The sequence below is a fragment of the Polyodon spathula genome, chromosome 2 (genome assembly GCF_017654505.1).
Source record: "Polyodon spathula isolate WHYD16114869_AA chromosome 2, ASM1765450v1, whole genome shotgun sequence".
Classification (NCBI taxonomy): Eukaryota; Metazoa; Chordata; class Actinopteri; order Acipenseriformes; family Polyodontidae; genus Polyodon; species Polyodon spathula.
The window spans coordinates 93,632,865-93,660,585 of NC_054535.1; the positions used below are offsets into that span (position 1 = coordinate 93,632,865).

Consider the following 27,721-nt stretch of genomic DNA (forward strand, 5'->3'; position numbering starts at 1 on the left):
AATTCATCTTTTGAAACGCTTTTTTAAAAGCTTTTCTACACAACATAATCCATGAAACTATAAACTAATTAAAAGTGGCCTGGTTGATATATCCTCATTTTATCCATAGATAAAACAGCATTGTACACACCATGAGTCTACAAATCAAAACACCTTCATCATTTTAATGAGATTGTTGTTTGTTTACAGTATCTTAATTTAAAAATGTGCCGAAACACCCTACTGTGTCAAGAATGCTTTTCTCTAGCAGTCTATTATAACTCAAGCCAATGAGATGCACTGCCTTTGATTAAAGCAGAGAAAATTCTGACACAGTAACACAGATGTTTGCAATCCAAAACTTGTTTTCTAAATTGATTTGTACCCCAAGTGTTCATTTATTATTTTTGTTTCAGTGTTTACCCGAAGTAAAATAAATCTGATAGTAAAATTATAAATAGCATTATTCACTGAAAGGGTTACTGTGTAACTGATCTAGCTGACGTAACTCTTCACTCTTAAACATGATAACGGTAAATCTCAAGAATAACCCAGTGCCTTTGGCTAATGACCTAATATCTCACTTTCACACATTGTAAGGCTTCAGGAGTCCTGTGTGTCTTAATGATTTAATTTGCATTTAACAGAATGCTATTTTTCAAACTACTACATATTTGGAGCATATCCTTCAACACCATTATGAATTGTTTTATATACAAAATTTACTAGAATGTTGTTCTACATCAGTGGATCTTAATGTTGTTCAGTACCATGTTGAACTAGTTTAAAATGCTCATTAGTGTAGGCTCATTAATTATTATTTGGTTAATGGAAAATGTGCATGGACAAATAAATATTTTTTTTGACATTAATGTTTGTTTGTTAATGGAACATTGATATGCAGAAATGCGTATTTTTTTCAACTTCAGTGTTTTTTTTTGTTAATGGAAAATGTGTATGCAGAAATAAATATATTCTTCAACATTAATGATTTTTTTTTTTTTATTTGACAATTTATATGCAGCAATAAATAAATTATTCAATGATATACCTGCATTTGCCAATATGCTTTGGTAAATCATAAGATTAACTTGTAATTGTGTGAAAAGCAGTCTATTTCTTCATACATTCAGACATGTACCACCTTATTTGGTAAATGCTGACATTTACTAGTAAAACTTAAGAGTGTCCAAATTCTGATATTTACTTTAACATTTACAACAGATATGACTACGAAGAAGGACTAAAGGACAAGTTAGTAGAGCATCCATCTCTGTAGCATAGCTTTTGACGTCTGAGCATTTAGCAGTTGCTCTGTAGTGAGAATTGTAAATTGACCTTAAGAAAAGCATTGTGTTGGTGTTTGACATGATGGATATTAAATTTCATAACATACACAAGCAGCTGTGTTCTACCAATTTCTGGTCAATGGAGTATGAAAGTATTACTTATTCCCTTATTATTTCTTTCCCAATTAGAAGAAAATGCTTGTGAAACTTATAGCATTTTATATCTAGAAACTGTCCATTTAAAAAAAAAAAACCTGCTAGCAAACCACAGATAATTTTGTTTAAGTGAGGAAGGGCAAGATTGAGATTTGAAACCAACTCGATTGTGAAAATTACCACAGAGCTCTTATCAACGCTTCAAATATTTCCTTCCATGACCCATGTACCTACTTTATACTGAAAAATGTGTAAGTAGGGAAGATATCAAGAGGTGCATCTTGCGTTTATCTGATTGCAACCCACAGGGTGCATATCCTTAAACTATTTACGCTGAGCAATAGCTTTGGTGTATTTTAAGGTTCTTAATGGATTAATAAGATAAAAACAAATATACTGAGTAGATGGTTTAAAAAGGTTAGAATCCATCTCTGATCAGTGAAATAAACAATTAATTGATATAAGTCTCTGATTTCAATATCCAAGCTGAACATTCATTTATCTAAGCATTAAAGCTTATTAATACAGGCTAGATATGCAAATTAGCATTTAAGCTGTTATATAAATTAGATAGTAACCACAAACTGTCATTGATGTTTCCCTAACATTTCTACTATTCTTACCAATATTGAATTACTGTATATAATGAATAAGTGATCAATCTGATCTGAAATAAGTCTATTCTGCAGTGTTAAAGATAACACAGGTCAATAGAGTCTACAATGATTACTATCAGTACAACTCTAACCCTAAAATGTACATTGTGGGATGGACACAGCATGTTTTCTTTTCAAAAGTGAATAATGCTTCATATATCTAATTACAAAATAGTTTTTAGGTTATTAAAAAAATAGGGGCCTTTATGCACTGATTGTGCCAGTCCATTCATCTGTTTGTCACACTCTACACGGTGAACATGGTAACTGTCTTGATTTTGGACCAATTTTCACAAACTTTTATCATCGCATCTGATAGACATTTTGGTTGCATGCACAGTTATAATCTGATAAACTCTCGATATTATAACAAATAGTGCACTGGTTCATAGGCGTGCAGGTAAAGAGAAGTATAAATATATATATGGGGAAAACTTCAGTTTCATCAAACTAACCATTTTTAACAAAACATGAATTAAAATATTGTTTCCTTGAGGGTTCCTTGAAGGGTTATTATTAGGCATGGACTGTGTTTTAGTAAAGTATTTGTTTCTCGTAACCACAAGAACAAGTGTTAAAACTACTGCAGGTCTATTTTAAAATATCACATAAAGGAATTATATTTCATGTGTAGCTTTTCTTCATCTCCCAGTTCCTACCAGGTTAATATAGTATTCATAGTATGCATACATTATGTCAAACATGTTATTGCCATTAGAGTCTGTTGCAGTTATGTGGGCACCTCCATGAGATTCAGTGTCATTTGGTTTCTGATTTTCAGGAGTTCAACGGCAGCCTGTCCGATGCATAGAGAAGTGGAGTGGGGTGGTGGAAGAGACATTCTGTAACCCAGACACACGCCCCGAAGGCAGGCAAAAGAGGTGCAAAAACCAGGATTGCCCAGCACGGTAAGGCTAAATCAGAAATAAGTAGTATTGTAGTTGTATTCACATCTAAGACTTCAGAGATCAGTTGTGTATTGTTATTGTCAACCTTTTTAGTTATTTACAATTGCTGCTGCATTTGTATATATATATATATATATATATATATATATATATATATATATATATATATAGAATATTGCCAAGGAAACAGAATGCAATAATCTGCATGTGCATTTGTAAGGCCATGCAAAAAAAAAAAATCCTATAACATACATACTTATATCATGATACTCCCTGGTGGGGAGCTTCATTTTAAAATAAACTGTCGCCATTGTCATTCACTACAACAAGCACAGTCCTGTACACTAGAGAAGAAATAATACATTCAAAGTACATATAGAAATTCAACCAAACAGTGACAAGAACTCCGAAACAATGGCTTGGTTTACATGCAGTTTGGAAACTCCAAATTCTTTCTCCAGTGTCGTGAGAATGTTACGTAGCAGCCCATATCACGCATATTCCTCATACTATAGCCAAAAAATGGTACAGCTAAAAGGGTGGATAAATCGCTTTCTCACACTAAAAAGCAGCACAAATTTGCCAAAAACTACGGCCGAACCATATGCTCATGAGACTTCAGCAGTGAAGATCTCGTTTATAGACAATGTTTATAGACAATTTAAATCCCTTAAACCTGATTCATAGGGAAATATCTATCTATCTATCTATCTATCGATCTATCTATTATTGTTGTTTTTGTACCAGTATATGTGTCTTGGTTTTTGTTTTGTTTCATTCACTTTTTTGGTTTAATTTTTTTGGTGGCCAAATAAGGCAGGGTGCACTTGCGATTCTTCAAAACAACACAGTTTTAGCATGATATGAAAAGTTGCGCAAGGGCAAACTGGAACACTCACCAAAATATCTCAATAGGTATGCTGATATGAAACATACATGCATTTTATGTTCCCTTTATACGAAAGTGGCTATAATCAGTAGGTAAAACATATAGTTTTAATTGAACAGATCTCATATGGAACATACTGTGGTGTGTATATATATATATATATATATATATATATATATATATATATATAGAGAGAGAGAGAGAGAGAGAGAGAGAGAGAGAGAGAGAGAGAGAGAGAGAGAGAGAGAGATACTGTAGGAGTACTCTCCCATATTTTAATATTGCTTAGTTCATTTCAATTTTGAGGGAGAATGTATTTCCATAAAAGAAAACTACATGTAAACTGCCCAACAGGTACTACCAAACCAGAAAGGTGAGACCAATAACTGAAAAGGCGAAGAAATTGAAAATACAATGAAAAAACACTTGTTGATTGTGTAAGGGGTGTGGGTAATTCACTGACTAGGAGACAGACAGGTGTAATAGAAAACACCACACAGGTGTCCAGTTTTATTTGAGACCAGTTCTTGCTTTTTCCGGCAGAGGGCACTGTTGACCGTGGGCTGCCTATCAACGATGATAGACAGCACCACGGAAATACCACAGCTGGTACGCGAACAGCAAGTGCACTCGCAGGTGCTCAAAGAAATAATAATGAAAACAGAAGGCGAAAAGAACAAGGGAAAATAAAACAGTAATAAAACTACAAATAAAAGGTGCTGCTCTCGGCAGCGTTATCCCGGTCGCCGCTACCCGCACGACCCGGATCACCGTCCTACTCTGTCGGCTAACTAGCCTGCTCTTTTACAACACGCCGGGGTCTGCCCAAGGGTTCCCCGCTCTCTCTGTCTCGCTGTGAAACTCTTTCTTTGTTTCGGCTGATTCCCGGTCCTGAATCAGAGCTTCTGCACTCTCGGCGCGTCTAAGTGGGCAGAGCTGCGGAAACAGCAGAGCATTTTTTTATAGGGCTAGCAATCTGCCAAGACTCGCCTCTCAGCCATTCAGAGAGGGGGAAAGTCCACACACCTACCTTCCCACCTCCCTGTGTCACTGCCGTGACTCACAGGCGGTTGTTGGAAGACTGCCGCCCTCTTCCTGCAGTACTGTGAACACGCCAGCAGAGTCAGCACAGATCTCTCCCTGCTACACTGATATAAATCACACAAAGTCTATTTGCATGCAGTGGGAGAATCCAGAGAAGTTTGTCATATACCTGAAAAAGTCTTGGACAGACATCTTTGGAATTTTGTCTTATAATCGTCACCCTTTCGCAGGTGGTGGGTTGGGGAGTGGCAGGCCTGTTCCATGACCTGTGGTCCTGCTGGTCTCAAGAAGCGCACAGTCTTTTGTATTCGAACAGTTGGGGCTGAAGAACAGGCACTGCCGCCTTCAGAGTGCAGGCACCTACTCAAGCCAAAGCCCCAAGTGCCCTGCAATAGAGATGTGCTGTGCAGCTCACACTGGACTGTGGATGACTGGAGCGAGGTAAGAATCTGTTATGACACCTTGTTTTGTGTAAATTCCAAGAATTATGTAAATTGATTTATGTTAAGTTGGAGTGTAAGTTAAATTTCAGCACTAACAAAAATAAAAATGTAGTAAAGCATGGAAAAAGTATTGTAAAAATGTGAGCCTTAAACAATAGACTCAACTTGGTTTTATTGGAGTAGTTTGAGAAATTCTCACTCTTTATGTAATTAACATCATGGGAAATGGTTAACCCTAAAACACTTGCATTGCAATGGGTAAAAGGGAGTCAGTGCAAGAACAAGCATACTGTATATCTCACACGTTATTTAATGTACACGAAAAACAGCAGTGCAGAAAACTATAAAAAGATTATTAAAATAGCAGAAGTCGCTAAAAGTTAAGGAGGCTGAAAAAAAAAAAAACCTTTTACCTTGGGCAGCTTTCTACAAATAATTATGCAATATTTTCTTAGATGCCTGAAGATAAAAAAAAAGATATCCAACATTATTTCACAAATAACCTCGGCATCATATTTATTCCATGCAAAAGAAGCTTACAGCATTGATAACACTGGTAACTTTCAACAGTAATACTCTGTCAGCCTCTGTCATTTTCACTGTCTGTCTTTCTCCTGCATGTGGAAAATCCCTACAGGCCAGAGCCTCTGGTTGTTGAGAGTCTTCAAGCCTGAAGCATAAACACGTTTGTTTCCAAGAGTCATGAGAGACACTTATGGTTTAAACTTAATTTTAAAAACAGAGTCGCCATAGCGTGACTATAAAGCATTTTACCACATAGATGTACATAGTGTGAGAACTGGTTAGGCTAAACACACTACTTATATAGAAACTGAAACACCACCAACACATTTCCAGAACACAGCAGAAATACTGTAGACAATACTCCAAATAATTTAAGGATATTTAGAGACCTATGTATTAAGATGTTTTAAATCTTCAAATCCTGTATCGAAGTCATGTTTTACACCCCTCTAGCAGCGTTATTTCAATAAAGAATGTGTAATGTTTTATATACACATATTTGAATATCAGTGTTTATAGACAGTAGACAAGGTAAACCTAATATTTGAAACCAAGTAAAACAGTCTCCTGTGGTCAGAGATGCTCATTTATACACATGTAGCGCCCTCTGGTGAGTGTAGAACAAAACCATATTGGGTGATTAATTTATCTGTTAAATATAGATTCAAAATCCCTTCAAAAGGTGTGGCCAAAAACAATTCAAGCGGTTTCATTTAACAGAATATGCAGTGTTGTAACTTAGTGTAAATTTTGAACTCCTAAAATTAATTGTTTTCTTATAAGTGTTTTATAATAAGGTGTAAATGTGCCCCTTCTGTCCTTTTTTTTTTTATAAAAGGTGAGATTACAAGTATCATTTGTAATTTACTTTGTCAGTTGTGACCAGTATTAGCCTCTTGTCCACTTCAGTTGCCATTATACTTTAAGTGAAATAAAAAAAAGAATACATTCTAAAATTGTGTACTAACGCTTACCTACATATTTAATGAATGAATTGCCCTTGCTCTGTCTGTCTTAATCTGTCCAGCTCTTCTGAATAGCAAGTAAAAATACAATTGAAAGCACAAAGCGGTATACATAGTGTTGAACTAAATCCTATAAATGATTGTATCATCCCAGAGTCCCTCTTTCATCCTCAAATCTGTGATCATGTAATATTTATTTGTCGACCCTTTCTATACTACATGTTTCCATCAAGGTTAACTCACTGTTTAACATTTTTTAACCCCTTTCCAAAGAATTTGCAGCATTTGTTTCAGAAATCATTTTACATTGTTATGTTTTTACAAATGAATTATCAATGGTTATGTTTATGACAGCTTCTTGCACCCAGAATGGAATATCATTTTTCTGCAGTCATACTATACGTTTCTAGGTTCTGAACTCCCTTATGCACTCTCTTATCTACTGTAATCCTGTTGCAGATCTTGTGTTATTAATGCTTATGGCACAACTTCCTAATAAATAACGCAAGAGAAAATGGAACTCATTAAAAAAGTCTACCAGAAAAAAGGCACAAAGCTACATCAGTGCTTCTCCATAATTGTCTGAAATTTCACAACATACTTATTTGAATAATTTCAAAACAGCTTATTCTGTTTATACTTTGCATTTATTTATTTATTTTTACAAATATTAACATTAATATATACCCTTTGCTTGCGGTCTTTCAGATCATTGAATCAGATCCCGCTGTTGGATTGTATTTTAATACAAAAGAACTGGTAGTTCTCTAACAATAATTATAGTAGGTATAGCCTTTCTTTAAAAATGAATAGATTTTGAGTTAAGAATTGTACAGCTTTTACCATTTAGTTTTACAATGAATGAAGTGCATATTATAGTGAAGCTATGGTCGCATTTCTAAGCAAGGAGGGGTAGCCATGAAACAGAGCACCTATTAATAGTACGTAGTTTTAAAATAATTACAAATGCAGCACAGTACATTAACAAATCAATTTTGTGCTATGGGGGAGTCTTAATAGAAACATTTAACAAATAATTACATTTAACCATCCTCAGAGATAAAATAGAAAAGGGATTACAAATGCTATAAACCTGGGTAGCCACCATTAGGAGAGTAAAATGATAACGCTTCTGTTGTGTCATTTTCAAATCTGACAAAATCGTTGTAAACACCATTTTTGATGCAATGCACATTCTTATGATGCGTGATATCCGAAATATTAGCATAGCCCCTCCTTGGCACGGCACATTGAAAAACCCATTATAAAACCATGTAAACCCATTATAAATAAGGACATGGTCAAGTGTATTCTTTTCATGAATAATAGCACTATATCGAATCTTGCTACCTCTATTTTTGTTCTACAAATAAGAACATGAGAAAAGCTGGCCCATTAACTTGTCCCTTGTTACTACTATTTTTCCCTATAGAGGGGAACTAATTTAAAAAGCCCAGAATCTTGTCTTTTTTAAATGTTCCCAATGTTTTAGATCCTACCATTTCACCTGGTAGGCTATGCCATGCATTTGTAATTCTCTATAATAAAAAGTGCTTCCTACCTTCTGTTTACTCAGCTTCCTCTAGTACCCTATTGTTCTCTCGGTGCTAAATTTGAAGCAGTATCTTGAGTTAGCTTTATCCATACCATTTATGATTTTAAAGATCAGTCAAGTCCCCTGTTTCCCTTCTTTTTTTTCTAGGATGAAGTGATCTCATTATTTTAACCTGTCCTCATAGCTCATGTCATTATGTACTGGGATCAGCCTAGTTGCCCTTCGCTGTACCTGCTTGAGTGCAATGATGTATTTTTTGTAGCAGTGACCTAAACTGCACACAGTATTCTAGGTGGGATTCCATGCTTTTTGCAATATAGCATTACTTTCCGTTTGCCTTTAATTGCCTCCCCACATCGGCAAGATACTTTTAATGATGACTCCACTATAACCCCAAGATCCCTTTCAATGTCATCTCCCCGTTTTCATCCCATTCATTGTATACTTATAACATAGATTTCTATGCCCAATTTGCAATGCTTTACATTTCCTAACATTAAAATGAATTTGCCACAAGTTTACTGAGGTCGAAATTCCTTTGAATTAGCTGGACCGGTTATTTATCTCAGATTGGTTCATCCTGATTATTCCTGTTTCCTGTTCCAAGGTCTCCAAACAAAAGTAAACCTAAACATGCATGTTACATATTTGTTCAGACATAAGTCAAATATGTATACAAATATATATTTATTCTGTTTAATGTTTTTTTTTTATATATATATATATATATATATATATATATATATATATATATATATATATATATATATATATATATATATTATATTGTGTGTGTGTGTATATATATATATATATATATATATATATATATATATATATATATATATATATATATATATATATATATAAAACAGTTTTCCATTCTTAAAAAGTATCTAAAATAGAAATAGTCTCTGAAAATCCTATTGAAATAAAAATAGAAAATACTAGTTCTAAAACAGGTATTTTATAAACAGTCAAATATTTTTGTGTCCATTCCTGGTAAACTTTCAGGTTGTGTGCAATGCTGTTCAGCACTGTCCTAGAACATGCACTAAGTCGGTCAGGGTGTCCTCAGCTCACCGCGCATCCAGCGACCCCTGTACTCTGGCCGGGCGCCTGCTGGCTTGCCTGTAAGCTGCCCAGTGCTGTGACACTGTAGCTCTGAGGTGGCTGCATGGTGAGTCTGCAAGTCAGCGCAGGGGTTGTAGCGGTGCGCTGAGCCTAAATAATAATTGGACATTCTAAATTGGGAAAAATTAATAAAAAAAGAATTGGCGACTATAAGAAAATAAAAATCTGTCACATTAATCAAAGCTCCATTGAATGCAGTGGCAGACATCTGTATAATGTTAGTGATAAGATATAACGCGCCTGTATGATGATGGTGTAAAGTGTAAATGACAGTATTGACCCAGTTATGTCAGTTACATGAATCATGTTGTGAACACAAATCTTAAACTGGTAAATCAGTTTATATAATCACAATGGAAACTTTGACAAGCTGTAGTCATAAATATGTTGAAGTATGTAAGGGGTAAGGTCATTATGTACAAAACACAACTGAAAAAGTTTTTAGAGTAGAGGTCAGTTAATATGATTTATTTGTTTAGATCAAGTTTAGAATTAGGAGTGAAAAACAGCATTGGCACTGATGCAGCTAACAGACTGGATAAAGCAGTGGTTTATCTGAAGGATATTGCCCAGATTTATGGCACTCCCTCCCTTACCCAGATAGATGTGTGATTCAACTCTGCACTTGATTACATTACAACTATGCCTTTATTGGCCAATACTGGAAACCTGTGGCCCTCAACATTTTCTGGCCACAGGCGCATACTGTACATGTATTGCCCTTTGGTTGAGGGCATGATTTTTCTTCTCTCCTACAACGTTTAACTAACTTTTTATTCCACAATGTAAAGTAGAATGTCATTACAATACAGAATGATCATATGGCACAAAATAAAAAAATAAATACCATTGAAAGAACAGATATCAAATGAAGCCTGGTGATGGTGTCATGCAAGAGGTAAGATAAAGAGCTCTTTATAACAAGACTGTTCCCTAATCATTTATGGGCCTCATGCACTAAACCACGGCAACATGTTTTGCAAATTTATGCACAGCTCACTTTTGAACACTTCAACACCTAGGCGATTTGTTTCGTCATTCCAAAGGTTTAACATTAAACTGAAAACTTGCTCCATGAATGCCTTGCTGCATGGCACAGAAACATGCTGAACAGTTCTCAAGATATTTGGTCCTTCTACTGTCCTGAAAAATGCTGGTGAGAATCCGTTGTGCCATGGGCAGCAGTCGAGATAGAACTCCCTGTACACAAGGTACGCCACCGTATTTTTGCATCTATTTAATTTATTGGATGAAACTGCGTGAAGTGATCTTCCTTTTTCATGCAGTATAATGTCCAAAACACCGCCATTTAGCGAATGAGGTCCTATGTCTTTTATTCAGGGTCATCTTGACAACAAATATGTACAGTAGCTTGAAAAATAATATTAATTATAGAAAAAAGTTATTTACACTCAAGCCTATTTAGTATGAATTGAGATTCTATATTATCTGTAAGCTACTTTAAATTTATTTAGATGATTATCAGGGTATATTCTTATTGACAGCATGCAGGTTGTGTGTTTTCCTTGATAACTTTGTTAACCTTGTTTGACAATAGAAGTTTGCCAATCCATTTCAAATGATTTTGCTTTCATGTGTTTTCACTTTATTAGTACTTGGTTTTTGTGTATTGTTCAGAGTTTAAAATGTGTTATTTCCAAGCAGGAATCGACATTTTTGACTCAACCTCTCTCCTTTCATAGTGCTCAGCTACATGTGGGGGAGGAATACGGACCAGAGGAGTGACTTGTCCTTCAACCGCTAAAGAGGCTTGTGATATTTCAAAGAAACCAAATTCCAAATCGCTGTGTGGTCTTCAGAACTGTCTTTCTGATAAGAACTATCCTTCTCCTCTGTTTCCAAAAATAAGAAGAATAGTCCATGAAAGCCTACCCCGAAACCCATCTCAAAAGCCCATTGGTGCTCCTTCTGGAAAAATGATCTGGCCCAAACCGACCAGGAATAACCTCACCATAACAACAACTGGTCGGCCTTTTCACACCACTCAACCAGCCACTGTTGCAACTTCTTTTATCCAATATAGTGTAGGCACTATTGCAAAAGATAACTTGGGTGGTGAAGATTATGATTACAACTTCATCACTTTTGATAATTCAAGCACAACAAAGTCTCCCAGACCACTGAGCAGCAAACCACCTAACCCTTCATTGAAAGACAAGATGTTGAAAAACTTAACACCTGGTTATGACTACATTACAGATGACGCTACCTTTGTCTCTGGTGAGGTGGATGGAACACCAGAGGAAAATACTAGTCCTTCAGACTATTATAAAACTACTGATCCAAGTTTGCCCTCTGCCAGGAACTCTGTGGATGCATCCCCATCTTATCGAGTTACATCTACCAGAAAGCCTGCCAATAAACTAGACCATAAACGAATGCCAAGTACAACTACAGGAGTGCCTGTAACTACTCAAATAATTCACCCAAATGCAGAAATGACAAAAAGTAACCATACAAATGTGACTGCCTTTCCTAAAGTTAAAGTCTTAAAAGCTAAACCACGGAACACGGCAGATCAGGGGGAATCAACCACTACCATTCAAATCCCAGAAGGTTATAGCGCTACACAGGGAGACTTCTTTACCATAACAACAGACAATAAAAACTTTGACACCAACGACCATTTAAAAGATTATGCTTTTTGGGTTGTGGGCAACTGGAGTAAGGTAAGTCTTGTATATTCCTTTGATTCTACTGCTTTGATAGGAACTGATTTTTTATCATCCTGCTTTCAGTTAAATTGCTACATTTTCAAACCTTTTTACAAGTGTATTATTTTATTTTTATTTTTTTTCAAGCTGTAATGTGGAATTTTTCTATTTTCAAACCTTTTTATTGACCATGGATTTCTAAATAATTACATCTACAATTCGTTCTATTTTTTACCACATTTGGTAATGCAATTTGCAGACAATAATGTTATTCAAATCTGATTAAAAAATATATTTTTTTCTGCGAATTTACCTCAGTTCTGATCTGCGTATCCCTTTCATTCAGTCTAGGGCTCTGGAGAGTTGATCCTTTTCTAATGATGTCCCTGTTGTTAAAGATGCAGTGACCAGAAAAGACAAACTTAGTTTTGTGTTAAATATAATTATTTGATAACCTAAGCTCCGTCTTCCCTAATAATGTGCTTATTGTAATAGTATGGCGGGAAAAACAAATCTGGTAAACACAGATAATGGCACCAACTACAGCAGACCTACAGCGTTGGCAGTGTTCACAAAAACTCCCATTTCTAGGTTGAAATAGCATTGTAAATTAAGTTATTTATACAATATCAACAACCGTATGTCATTGGAAATTAATCTTTGATCAAAGGGTCTTGTTCTTCTGCCAGTGCTCTACAACTTGTGGACTTGGAGCAGTCTGGAGAACAGTCAAGTGCAGCACTAATGAGGAGTCTCACTGTGAAAACATCAAAAAACCAGACCCTGCCAGAAGGTGTCATCTCCGCCCATGCACAACCTGGAAAAGTGGAAACTGGAGTAAGGTAAGTATTCTAGCCCATTTCAACATCATTTTCATTTTGCATTTCGGTGGTGACCAAAAGAAAAACACCTGCTATTGATATGGATAGGGTGCAAGTCCACCACAGGAAGCCAGGATGGCACTTCCTTGAGTGCTGAATCTGGTGTTTTTCCATTAGTCTTTTACTCCTGTTTAGCCAGGACATAATAACATCTGTATATGCATTTTAGTGTAACTACTGGGTGTGTTGAGAGCTCTGAGCACATTGTAGGCTTTCATTGTTGGTTCTTCATGTATAACAGAGAAGAGAATGGGCACAAACTGGTGACCACACACACCACTAAAGAGTGGGTATTTTTATGTTTAATTTTTTACCGTATCTCATTATAGATTTTATCTTGATCAAATTCAATGACAGAATGATGCTGGCTTTGTATTTTCAATGTTATTTAAAAAATGTAATAGTGACCAGATAGCTGCTGGTTTGTTACCTGTTGGTTTAGTGAGTCAATATAACAGGTATTTTTCCTCTTCAAAGGTGTGACAGGTAATGTCATGGGTAGTGTACTTTTTAAGCCTTGGGCCCAAACTGGGCCCTGACTGGGTGAAAATAATAATAATAATAATAATAATAATAATAATAATAATAATAATAATAATAATAATAATAATAATAATAATAAAATCTATATTGCAAATTTGTATAATTTCAAATCTATATTATTCAGTTCAGCTCCTCCTACATGGCACAAGGCAGCCCCATCTCAACGGAGGAAGCTGGTAGTCAATGAGGTGCAAAAGCAGGAGGAAAGGATCAGGTGTGTAAAGGCCATTTCCCAGGCCAAGCAGGGAGAATGGATGAGAGGGGAGAGTGTGGAACAACACAAGATCAGCTGGCAAGACCTGTGGACAATGGAACAGAGCAGGATCAGTTTCCTCATCAGATCAGCATATGATGTTCTCCCATCACCACAGAACCTAAACCTCTGGGTGGGTGAGGATCCCTCATGTCCTTTGTGTTCATCACCTGCAACATTAAGGCACATTTTGACAGGATGTAAGGTGGGTCTTAGCCAAGGACGGTTTACTTGGCGCCATGACCGGGTGCTGCGATGTTTGGCATTAGCATTGGAAGACAAGCATAACCTGATCAATAAGTTGCCACCAGTTCCATCAAAGCATTACACACAAAAGACAATATTCCTCCATCCAGGAGAGTAACCACCAAGAAAAGGTGTTAAAATCAAGCCTTGCCCAGGACAACTGGAAGCTGCTAGAGATTGGAAGATGCTGACAGATGTTGGTCAATGGCTTATTTTTCCACCTGAGATTGCCACCACTGACCTTTGACCAGACATTGTCTTGTGGTCTGGATCAGCACGCCTTGTTCATCTGGTAGAGTTAACAGTGCCATGGGAAGATGCTGTGGATGAGGCCTATGAGAGGAAAAAACTTCAGTATGCTCAACTAGCTGCTGAAGCGGAACAACGAGGATGGAGAGTCCGAGTTTTCCCAGTGGAGGCGGGTTGTCGAGGATTTGTGGCACACTCTACAACCCGGTTTCTCTGAGACGTCGGGTTCAGTGGCCAAGAGATGCGTTGCACAGTGAAGAACTTGTCTGAAGCAGCAGAAAGGAGCAACAACTGGCTGTGGTTGAAACGGAAAGATTCTGAATGGGGATCTCAAGCACAATAGAAAGAAAGCAATGCTGATGTACAGCTAAGTAAGCTGGGCTGAGCTGAGTGGGGGATGGAGGGGGGTAATGCTGGGATGCTAGAATCACTGTTGAGCCCTCTTGAGGTGTCGTGGGCTAGTCAACGAAACACCGAGGGTGGAAGGTGCCCACTTAAAGACCCCAGAGATGTACCCTACTTAGCTCAATCCAGATGGTTGTCATGCTGATGCTCTGGGGAGACCACACTGGGTTGATCCCCGGAGACAGCATCGCAGCCGTTGTTTGTGCTGATGCGCTGGGGAGGCAAAATGAGCTGATCCCTGGAGCCAGCATTACACTTCAGCAATCAACACCTGACAGAAGGATATCTACATCATCAAATCGAAAACAATGCAAATGGATGGAGATGCAGATGGATCACATTAGTTTACTGTAAAGCTACGTCTTAGTTGGTGCTTATCTTGGCAAGAGCCGAGTTCAAATCAGCATGAAGTTAAACATCTACTCTCATGTAATGGAAATCAAAATCATTGGTACTCCTTTTTTTAAGTTCCCATTTTAGTTTTCTTTTGAAATCCAACATGTTATTATATAAAGTAGATTTTACTATAAAATATTATATTTAGTGATAATAAATATATGCCGATTAGGGTTACTAAACTACTCTTACATTTCTATAGATTTCAAAATCCTAACATGCCTGTAGTTTTTCCTTGATTTTTTTTTTTTTTTTTTTTCACATAACTATTATAGAGACAGGGTAGCAAAAGTGTGACATCTCCCTAGGTACACATGTGTGTAGTTGTTGGTCTGTGTCCCCTACTGTTGAGTGTACAGCAAAAAAATTAGTAAAACCACATACAGTAGCAGAACATGTGTGAGCACAGTACTCTGAATATACATGGTATGTAAGATGTGAGTGTTTTATCAAGTGTCTTGATAGAAGTGTCTATCAAGACACCCTGAACGTAATTAACTACACTTTGTAAAATAAAAATGTTTAAAGCACCTGACAAGAAACATAGAAGTGTATTATTTAAAAGCATGACTTACCAGTGTTCTCCCTGCACTTTGTCAGGCAGGCAGAGTGCTCCACTTCCTATACAAGTTGTGTCTGGAAGTAACAGTAGCTGCATCTGAATCAATAACTATATTTACTTTGTCAAAGAAATACAAGAGTGTGAAATTAGAAAAAAAAAAAAACAATATTCACAGTACTTTGCACATATAATAAGTTAAATTAGCTATATTTTTTCTATTTGGTTATATTTATTTTATTGGCTTATTCAATAGTGGAGGTAGGCCAACTATTACACATGTAGGTACCTGGGGAGACTCTACACTTCCACTGTCTATGCTGCAATCACTAGTTTAGGACATGTCTCTTGTGTAAAAACCTAAACTGAATTTCCCTAGTTTTGTGGGTTTGTATTTTCTGCGTCTTTACTAGAAATGTGCTCTGTACTTAAGGTGCTGTAATACAAAAATGTTCATTGTTTCCACAGTGCTCTGAAAACTGCCAAGGTGGCACAAAATCACGAGATGTGCAATGCATAGATGCTCAGACAGCACGACAGCTCCGACCTTTCCACTGTCAGCCTCTTGGATACAAGCCTCCTGCTACCCTGGCTTGCAATCAGGAATCCTGTTTGGAATGGCACCAGACACCATGGAGTGAGGTTAGAATTTGCAAATCTGCCGCCACTGCTTCTAGATTGGCTGGTATCTCATAACCACTTCACACACTTCATATTTTCAGCGTTATGGAAACTTTGACATTTGACTCAAGATGACTGCCATATTGGGGTATACAATACAATAGGGATTTATAAAGTGACTTCTGTGAATAATAATAATAATAATAATAATAATAATAATAATAATAATAATAATAATAATAATAATAAATACAATTACTTGTCAAACAAATAGGTTTTTAATCTTGATTTAAAAATGAAAAAAAGATTGTCTTCAAACTCAGTACATATTCTGTGATTCTCCCAGTCAATCGATCATGAGTATACTACAAGAAAAACATATTCTTTGTGCCTTTCACTGCTGCTGCCAGTTTGAGACCATATCTCATCAACAATTTGGTGCAGAGACCTCATTGTCACAGTTAGATAAACCCATGTGTTTTATAATAATGGAATTGACCTTTGACCTAATATGGCTACCACACTGCAGTCCCGTGACTTTTTAAATAGCTCCAGGGATATTTTGCAATACCTGAAGAGAAATCCTTTGTTTTAAGCTGGCCCCAGAAATCCTTTATAAAGATACATATATTAAAACATAGCTATCAACAAAATATAGAAAAAGAAAAAAAAAGAGACAAAGTGATTGAATTAAAAACAGTTGTTGGTAAGAGACGTTATTTTGTTCATTATAAAAATACTCTCCATTTGATTCCATATGGCAATGAAGGCGAGCTAGCGACCTCACAAATTTAATGGTTGACTTTTCTTTTTCAGGGAACCAGGGTTACGGTAAGTAACCTAACGTTCCCTTTCAATCTCGAAAATGTCAACCATTACGAGTTGGGAAATGTATACCCAAGCTGTCGCAGTGAGCCAAAGAGGCCACAAGCCTTGCCCTGGCGTGAGCCTAACTGGAAAGCTGCTGCGCAAGAGGGCAAGCTGCATCAAGGACTCTGGACCCCACAGAAGGCTCCGCTGAAGTAGCCACATTCAGTCGGTAAAACCTTATAAATGTGGGCGATGTGGTCCATGTTGCAGTGTTACATATGTTAGGTAGGGATGCCCCATGAAACACTACCCAAGACGTTACAGTCCCTCTAGTGGAGTGAGCTGTCACATCACTTGGAGAGGGTAGGTTAGCCAGCTCATAAGCCAGCTGGATCGTATCCACTATCCAATGCAACAAACGCTGCTTGGAGAGTGCCTGACCTTGAGTACGCAACCCATAACACACCAATAACTGGGTTATCTGTCGCCATGATTGAGACCTATCAATGTAACACTGCAGCGCCCTGACAGGGCAGAGTGTATTAAGTCTCTGATCTGCTTCAGAGGAGAAGGGGGGCGGGTGGAACACCTCCAACTCCACCGATTGGTTCAAGTGAAACTGCGAAACAACCTTAGGCAGGAAAGCTGGGTTAGTGCGTAAAGTAATGTTATCACCGCTGCTGGCAAAATGCAAACAGGAACCCTCTATGGAAAGGGCCTGTAACTCACTTACATGTTTGGCTGACGTGATGGCCCGGAGAAAGGCTGTCTTAAAAGACAAGTATTTAGGGTTCACTGAACACAAATGCTCGAAGGGAGCCTTCGTAAGAGATTGTAGAACGAAGTCCAGATGCCAGGAAGGAACCATTGGTCTAAGGGGATGGTGGAGCCACCTAGCCCCTTTTTTTGGCACTGCCAAAAAATGAGCTCCAGGAGACACAGAGTCAATTTTGACAAGGCACACAAACATAGGAGCCAGGTACACCTTCAACGGTGAGGGGGATTTACCCTCCTCTAGGAGGTCCTGCAGAAACTGTAAAATAACCGACATTGGGCAGGAGGGGTGGGGTCATGGTCTCTCGCCAAGCACCTCTCCTGGAAAATCCTCCATTTATAAGAATACTGAGACCTTGTTGAAGAGGCTTTAGCATTATGTACTGTGGCTATAATGGCATCTGAGAGCCCAAGGGCACTCAGACGCTCCCTTTCAGGGGCCAGACCCATAGATGGACTGACCCGGGGTCCAGGTGCCACAGACGGCCCTGAGCCTGACTGAAAACATTGCTGTGTAGCGGGACCTGCCACGGCTGTCCCTGAGTGAGCTGGCTCAGAGCGGCAAACCATATCCTCCTGGGCCAGTGTGGCTCAACCTGGATGACCCTCATGCCCTCATTCCTTACTTTCGCCAAAAATGACAGAATCAGCGCTAGAGGGGGGAATGCATACAGCAAGTCCTGAGACCAGCTGTGGGCTAGGGCATCGATTCCCAAAGGGCCCCCGCCTCTGAGTCGAGAACCACAGAGGGCAATGTGTGGACTCCTCTGAGGCAAACAGGTCGGCTGTCGTGCTGTCGAACTTGTGCCAAATCATGGCTACCACTTGGGGATGCAGGCGCCCCTCAACAGCAGGTCTCCTGCCTGGTTCCAAACCCCCGTCAGGTGGACTGCCCTGAGGGACAGATAAAGCGGTTGTGCCCAGGTAAGCAACTGGAATGCCGCTTGGTGCAACCCCGGAGACCGTAGCCCCCCCTGGCGATTGACATATGCCACGACAGTGGTATTGTCCAGGTGCACTAGTACATGCCTGCCCTGCAGCACTGATTGAAAATGGAGCAGGGCTAGGTGCACTGCCCTCAATTCCAGAGCACTGATGTGGGTGGACTGCTACCTGCCAGTCCAGATCCTACGGGTCTCCCTGCCATTACAAACCGCCCCCCAACCGAGGTTGGAGACATCCATGGTCAGCACCTCTCTCTGGTATATTACACCCATAGTTACTCCCTCACTGAGGTGGCAAGGATTCTTCCACCAGCTCAGGGCACACCAGCATGACCGAGACACCGTCAGCCGGCGGTGTCTGTCTTGAGCTGGATGCACTACTTGAGCCGTGCCTGCAAGGGACGCATATGGAGGAGACAGAGGAGGCTGCGGCAAGCAGACCTAGCAACCGTTGGCACAGCACCACCTGCAATGACTGTCTGAGATGGAAAAGGGACAGACAGGCTTGCAATGTGTTTACCATGTCGGCTGATAGGAAAGAGAGCATGGAGTGGGAATCCAGCCAGATCCCCAGGAAAAACGTTACTTGTACCGGCTGCAGGGAGCTCTTCTCCAGGTTGAGTGTGAGCCCCAGCAGGGTAAGATGCTCCGTCACTAGAGCCATGGCTCTGGAGACACGGCTTGCTCCCACGACTGGCTACAGATGAGCCAGTCATTCAAGTAATTGAGGACCCTGACCCCCTGCAGCTGCAGGGGTGCCAGAGCTGCATCCATGCACTAGGAGAAAGTCCTGGGAGCAAGAGACAGACCGAATGGCAGAACACAGAAATCGTACATGCTACCCTGAAAGGCAAAGAGGAGGTACTTTCAGTGGCAGGACATATTGGAATAAGGAATAAGTTCAGGCCTCTGAGATTCAAAATGGGACGGAGCCCGTCGTCCCGCTTTGGTACCAGACAATACCTTGAGTAAAAACCCTCCTATTAACATGGGGGTTTGTGGCAAAGCGTAAGCCTTGCACAGTGAAATATGTAGTTTATTGTATGTTTTTGTGTTAATTGTTACAATTGATTTAATTGTTTAGCTGCTGTGGCGCTCCGCTGGGGACGATTACCCGTCTGCGTACAGCAGCAGCTGAAAGCAATCAGCTGTTCCAGCAGGCAGGTGGGCGTGTCTCAACAGAGCGTCAAGATAAAAGCATGGCGATCGCTGTGATCGGGGCTGCTGCAAGGACTGCCGTTTTCAGGGCACCTTTTGAGTTATAGTTTGGGGTATTGTGTTTTATTTTGCACTTTTTGTACGGTTTACTGTATTTGTCCTCTGTGCGTTACCATCGCTGGTAATGTCACATGACCGCCTTTATTTTACTTTCACTTTCTGTTTTTTGTTAATAAATCCTGCGCGCCTGTGCCGGCGTTTCAACACCAACCTCAGTCTCTCTGTATGCTTGAACAGCGGCGACCCACACGCGTGACTCGAGGAAGACCCTGTCACAGGGTTCTACAAGGCAAATTGCACGCTTTGTGAGTAAAGCATTCAATTCTTGCGTGAGGACAGAAGCCTGTGCAGGGGCGGACACCAAAGTGTTCACAAGCCCCTGGAAGGGAGGAGGATGGTTGTGTTAGTGGTGCATTGCCTCCATGCCAGAAGGTGGTGCTGGCTGAATGGGTGCAGGGCCTGAGGCCGAAGCCCGTCAGGGTTGCCTGCTAGACTGTGTTCGGCTGGCACTGCCTCTGTTGAGGGAGTTGCTGGGGTCTCTGCCGGGCACTGCCCGCCACTGCCGAGGGTCATTTGCATGGGTACTGCCTGCTTGGCCCAAGTGGAGCAGCCACCAGGACAGTGCGCACAATGGTCTGTGGAGCAGCAGCTCTGGGTCTCCATCGCTGTTGCCTCTGGTGCTGGGTATAAGTGGGTCAAGGAAGCAGCTCTGCAAGCTGCTTTGATGACTCCCTCATGCGGTGAGACCTCTGCAGCATCTCTTCCATGGCTGGCCCAAAGATGTAGCCGGGGGAGATGAACATGTTGAGCAGGGACGCTTTGTCCGCGTCCAGGACCCTGGCCTGGGAGAGTCATAGCTGGCGTCGCGTGACCCCAAGGGTTCCCAGGTTACGTCCAATAGCTTGGTCATTCACCAGCTTCAGCTCATTAATAATATGAGGAGAAGGCTGGGCAGACAGGTCCTGTAGCAGTTGCGATTGGCACACAGTTAGCAGACCCGCGGTGTTTGCTAGTCTTGTTGCCAGTGTCCCTGCGCTTTATGCCCTTTTTATGTGCGTCAAACCAATTTGATTTCTGAAGTGTATGAAATGGAGTCAAGGCTGAAGTATTCAATCACGACTGCAATCATGAACTATCACAGAAAAAAGCAAAGTAAAAATCTAAAGTATCTAGATTTATTAATCCTTTGCGGTCCATTTATTCAGCGCTTGTCAGACGTGTCAGGTCCAATTTATTTTCACACGCACTGTTTATTTTACACATGCTGTTTAATTTTTCAGAGTAAAACAGGTTTAAAAGGCACTGCATAGCAAAAGGACACTCAGTACTGCATCTACAGCCAAGCCCCACCCCTTGTTCGCTGTATTTTTCAATACCTCTTCATAGTCATGGATAATGATAAATCCTCTCCTGATCACTCATTTTATCACCAAACTCATCAATAATGCCATCCAAATCATCATTTTATTACTGTCTAATTAGTCTAATTAGCAGTTGGGTGCTGTTTATAATGTATATTCTAATTGCAATCTTATTTTAACGATAATCGTTTACCAATGTGAGTTTCAAAATGTGATAATTTGAACTGTTGAGATATGTATATAAGAACTTGATTATAGACTCAAACCCAGTGTGAAGTGGGATGAACGTCTCATTTTAAATGGCTATTGATAGGTTAGTCGATTTAAAAAAGAGTTGCATTTTGTAAAACTGATTAAGTGATGGTATTCAACATGGGAGCTTCCATGCCATTCAGCAGATATGTGAACATAGTTCTGTTTGAAACTTGCCAATTGTGTTAAAACAGGCTCTAGTTGACCTGGTTAAGGGCAAAAGGGCACCCTGTAATTAAAACCCTACACAGAAAAGTATGTAAGGTATAGTTGGAATTGGAAATAAAGAGTTAAGATCAGTATTTCCAGCCTTGGTTGGGTAACCTCTGCTCAGACCAACATTTCCTTATAATTAAAAGTATTAATTATCTTTTTTTTTCAGTGTTCAAAGAGTTGTGGGGCTGGTCTATTGGAGCGGCTTGTCTATTGCCCGGAATACAATCGTTGCAACATGAAAGAAAGACCTAACAGTACTGAACCCTGCAATATTCAACCCTGTACCCAGTGGGTCACAGATGTTTGGGAAGAGGTAAGTATTTGCTGTTAAGAGGAAAACATGTACATAGGAACACAATAGCTAAAGTTAACTAAATCTGACTTTACACTTACACGAAATCTAGTTACACTTACCAGATTTATAATAACTGAAATACTGTGTAGATGTTGGCAGTACCTCCAGGGTTAAATATTCCACAATGAAACATTGATTTGCCAAGTGCTTTGCAATATATTCAATAAGTGTTATGTTTCATTAAAGGTTAAAGTAATTGTAACTAACAAAATAATGATTTTAAATCTTACCAATTTTTCACTTCCATTCACTATATATACACAGTTTTGAAGCAGACATCTAGTACTGCACACTAGGTTAAAGGCAGATTCCAATTTGCTTACCTTGTCTTCCAGGAAGCCTGCTACTGCTTTACTTGCCTGTTCATTATTTAAGCACAGCAGTGTTTTCTGGGTCAAAGCATGTCATTGGCTGAAAACATTTCAGTCAACAGGGGAAGCAGCTGGTTGGTTTCCAACAAGAAAAAAGCCAATGAAAGAGGTGGGGACAATTACACCCTCCAGGTGAAATGACCCAGGAAGTGCAAGACTGTCAAAAGCATGACTTGCAAACAGAGATTGCAAACAGAGTCTGTTGGCTGAATTCACCTAATGCAATTTTCTATAGGTTTCATAGTGTTTCTACAGGTACAGTCTGGAGTGAAATAGCAAAATATCATGGACATTCTTTTACAAGCCGATGTTAGTCTGGGTTTGACTTATCTAGGGCAATGAATAGAAAAACAGAAAGATAGGGAAGGGATCTATAAAGAGGTGCCATGTCTCTCCTCTCTATGTGTTTACATCACACTCGCTGTGCATTTTCACACTGTACCTATCGTACATACTGTATTCACCTATTTTTTGGAGGCAGATTTAATGTTGTATTTACAGCCAAGGTGAGGGATGTATGTTACTGACATAGTTGTTTGGCTGTTTTTGGTCAGTGTACAGCCTCCTGTGGCGGGGGTGTGAAGCACAGGATTGTGAAATGTGTAAATGAGGAATCCAAGAAAGTAGAAGACAGCAGCTTTTGTGAAGAGAAGACAAGACCTGCAGCTCTCCAGAAATGTAACCATCATAAGTGCAAAAATAATAAAGGTAAGTGTAGTTCAGTTTCCTCTCAAGATATTTACATACTTAACTCTTTGTCTGGCTATTCTGTATAATTAGTTCGCAAAGTTCTCAAAGTACCAGCTAACTTGGGAAAATGTGGCACAGATTCTGCTCATCATTCATGCCAGGGACATTATTAATCAGAAACCAGAACATACTTTACCAGGCTAACTGAAACAAATTCAGATATAATACCACTTATTCAATTTTTATTAAACTATTCTGCACATTAATTTTGTGTCATACTGATTTTGAATTTACAGCCATTGCAGGGATATGTTACTAACATACATTTTAGTATTGATCATTAAAAAGAGTTACAAATACATGTTCTACCACCCCAGATAAAATACAAGTTTTCTATACTATGGTTTACTTGTACTGTGATGTTTCGTTTTGCCTAATGTCTCAGGACAGATTAGCATACAGCCTTGGGAGGGACTCTAGAGTGATTTCAGGCCTAATCTTACTTTCATTAAATTCACAACACTCCCCAAACCTTGCGGTTCCTTCCACTGTCCCCAATTAACCCTTCAGTGGCGGCACCCCCAGCATGTTTAAAATGAACCTCTCATAACTCTTTGAAGAAGTTTTATTTTTGTAACTAGATTTTTCACACTATAATTCATTTTGTCGTTTATATTTGTGTATGTGTCATGTTGAAAACATTTACTGTTGAAAGCACTTTTTTTTTTTTTTTTTTTTTTTTTTAATACAATATTTAAAAAATGCTGAACACTTAAAACAATGTTTATTCAATAAAGAACTGTTTAAGTAATAATGTAAACTACTTTTGTGTTGTTCTTTTCCTGTAATTTATGTCAGTCGTGTTTATGTATGTGGGGTGCAATTGCACCCCTTTCTGCTTTTGGTGTGAGTTCAATTCAATTATTTAAGATTAGTGCTAATCCTTTCTCCATTAAACTAGACATATGTGTAAATGGAAGCCTTACATGTTGCAGTTTTTTTTTTTTTTTTTTTTTTTTTTTTTTTTTTGCTGTATCACAGTTATTAACCTTATAGTCTGTTAAGAGAATTTCCTAAAATACATATATTTCTTATTTCACTAAACTTTTAACTTTTGTGAGTCTGTTTTGCTGGATTTATTGAAGTTTGCTATTCATGATATACTGTAAGCACAACAGCAGTTGTCTAGTACAGTTTTGTCAGTATTAAAATTTATGTAGTATTGTGTATTAAAACTATACTTGAAAAGATAAACACTCTCTCTAACTTACATGAGCCCTTTGTATACAGGCATAAAGGCCTACACAATTATAGGTGTTACTTAGGTTAAAAGTGTGCATTGATGTAAACTGTATTATGATAACTTAAATGAATTTTTAATAAATCTAAATTGTTGCCACTGATGATGAATTAGATTGCTTCTAGGGCTGTAACTAAAAAAAAATACCTGATCTGATGGGCAAGTAATGTAACAGTGTAACTTACTGAATGTTCAGTGTTTACTTGCTTATTTGAATAATAATGCATGGGGATGCCTTCATGTTCTATATTCCTGTAAATGTACCATGACTCCTTTAACAAAATATCCAATGGATACATTTAACTTGCAATGTTCTATCCATCTTTACAGTGGTATTAACTCTTGTATATTGTATTTGCAGCTCCTTCCTGCACTAAAGACAGCTTGTCCGCTAGATTCTGTGAGAAGCTGAAGCTGCTTGGAAGGTGTTCGTTGATAACGATACAGAGGCAGTGCTGCCTCACCTGCCTCCATTCGTAACAGACTGTGGATTCCAGATAAGCAGGCTCTGTGGCTCTGCAACCACACTACAACTTCCAGTTAAATCATAAGGGACTCGTTATTTGTATTTCTGAACTGACTTCAACCCTAAATGTTATTCTTAGCACAGAATATTCAAACTTGGGTTTCATATACATATTTTACATTGTGCCTCATTGTTTTGTTTGTTGTATTAACCACCTCAACATTTGATTAAGAGTGTTCACACATACTGTAATATACAGTATACATATATTTGCAGGCAGATTTCAGCTGCGGTAATATTCATGTTTTTTTTTTTTTTGTACAGTTTGTCAGTAAAGTGCCTTAGACCCCATAGAAGCATCTGTCTAATCAGTACACAGTGTGAATGGAGGGTATGCAAACTCAAAATCAGGCATTCTCACATGCTATTCTATTATTAAAAGTTCAGCCAGGGTCCAAAACTTTTTTTTTTTTTTAAATCTCAGCCATTTTTTCCACACTTACAAGTCTGCTTACTAAATAGTTTGTTCCCATACAAAATATATTTGGAATGTAGACAAGTTAATTATATACCTACTTTGCAGTCCTTTCCAAATGTGTAGGCAATTACATTGACGTTTACTACTTTAGTTATATTATATGGTCAAAATTAGCTAAGGTTCTGTTTAAGGATCTTACGATTTCAAGGGACCTGTTGGATTGAATTGGCTACATTACAGAACTGTAAATACTGGCTTGAAATCAACAAATAGAAATCATGTAGCACTTGTATTACTTAAAAGGTTTCCCTCCAATACAGGAAATCTATCTAATCTTTCTGACCGCAGCTGAGTTATATATGTTAGGATTAAGTAATTGCTTTGTGAGATACACATGCATATTCTCTTAATCCATCTTGTTGAATACAATGTATTTCATTTGGAGGTATGTATGCACGTACTGTATAGGCAGCATCCTATTTCAAAGAGAAAAGCACAGTGCTAGTGAATTCTTACATTTTTTCACATTGAGGTATGTATCTAATAAGTAGAAGCGCTTTACATTAGATTACATTTCAGTGTTACTGTACAGGCTTAAGGGTTTAAAACACAAAGCATTGCTTTCTGCTCTGTTGTACGTATTCCTGCAATATCTTTTTTAACATAATTGCATTTGTTTTTATATTTTTATCTACATATTCCAACATAAATCAGTTTTGAGTAGTAGTTTTTGTTTCAGATCGTTTATGCATTGGGTCTTCTCTTCAAAATATGTTTTGAATTCAACCTGTTCAGTAACATTTCATTGGTTCCCATCCAACTCTTCTCATAAAATTCAGCATTTGGATTGGTTCATCTGTCTGTAATCTTTGCCAAGATTCTACCTGCTCACTCCAGCACAGGTTCAGAGGAGCGGGAACAAGTTTACAAATATACATGACAAACCCTGTGTAGTCACATCGGCTCTAGAGCAAAGATGCAAGATGCCTCCAACTTTAGAAATATGTATGGTTGTACTCAAAATCTGCATAAGACACTGTTGCACAGAACACTTTATAACCTGGGCAGTGAAATCTGCTGTCCATCAAAACACTGTTGTGTTGCTTAGTTTGTAGAGTTGCTTGGGTGTTATTACTGGTTCATATTCTATAAATCATACAAATGCAGTTAAAGAAAAAAAAATATTACAAATTAAATAAACATACTGTGTGTCTTTCATATAGCAATATAGTTATAAGTACTAGGTAGGATTTTTTTTTTTTTTAAAGCTCTTTGTACTTTAAATGCTGGCAGTATTTAGGTATTTCCTGTGTGGATCATTCAAATGTATTCCTGTATATACAGGGTGGGTAAAACAATAGCCCATTCAATGGATACGATTTCAATTAAGAAAGTTGTCAAAGCTTTGAAATCCAGTGAAGTTAGTGGCCACTTGATTGGACTGTCCTTCAGTAGATTTGGCCCATGATGTTCGTTGTATAACTTTTCCCTGTGTGTGTTTGCTTTTTTCTTCAACCTGTATATTATTAATTTGAATGTTTGAATCCATTCGAATCGTCCTTTTTTTTTTTTTTTAATTTTAAGGTCCACCTTATGTTTTAAACAGGTTTACAAATGCTTTAGCTGAAAAAACACCATTTAAAAAATTACTTTTAATAATATGCGTTTAGAAGCCTGTACAAAACATAACCTTGCCTACAATGAAAATAGTTTTGCTGATGCAGTATTTTCCTGGCAAATTGGTGCTGTTCAACAAGATGTTGTCTCAATGCATTTTTTTTTTTTTTTTAATACAGTAGGTGTTGCAGGTCAGCACCATTTTTTTTAATTACTGTATGTTTATATTGTGTTTTTATAAATGTGTGCTTTTACTATTGTGTAACTAGTTTTTAAAAAAAATGTGTAATGATTAACCACGCCCTTATAGAAATGTATAACAATCTGTCATGTTTAATCTATTTACTGTGTAAGTAAGGTGCTATTTCAATGTACTGAATTCATTTTTTCATTCCAGGTTGAAGTCTATGTAGATCTTTCTTCCCATAATGTGTTGTTTTATTTACTCTTAGGTATAATGGCATGAACTGTTATTAAATTGTTGTTTTGTGGCATACA

At 38.3% G+C, this 27,721-nt stretch overlaps 1 protein-coding gene across 1 annotated transcript in view; it reads left to right on the forward strand.

The window, feature by feature from the left end:
- adamts12 (ADAM metallopeptidase with thrombospondin type 1 motif, 12) overlaps positions 1–27,447 on the forward strand; it is a 159,615-nt gene extending 132,168 nt beyond the window's left edge. Inside the window, exons 17-24 of the mRNA XM_041234881.1 lie at positions 2,862–2,988; positions 5,152–5,362; positions 11,247–12,233; positions 12,908–13,060; positions 16,219–16,392; positions 22,113–22,259; positions 23,227–23,380; positions 25,024–27,447. Coding sequence (XP_041090815.1) covers positions 2,862–2,988; positions 5,152–5,362; positions 11,247–12,233; positions 12,908–13,060; positions 16,219–16,392; positions 22,113–22,259; positions 23,227–23,380; positions 25,024–25,142 — 2,072 coding nt within the window. The 3' untranslated portion in view covers positions 25,143–27,447. The remainder of the gene's footprint in view (positions 1–2,861; positions 2,989–5,151; positions 5,363–11,246; positions 12,234–12,907; positions 13,061–16,218; positions 16,393–22,112; positions 22,260–23,226; positions 23,381–25,023) is intronic.
- The last annotated feature ends 274 nt before the right edge of the window (positions 27,448–27,721 follow it).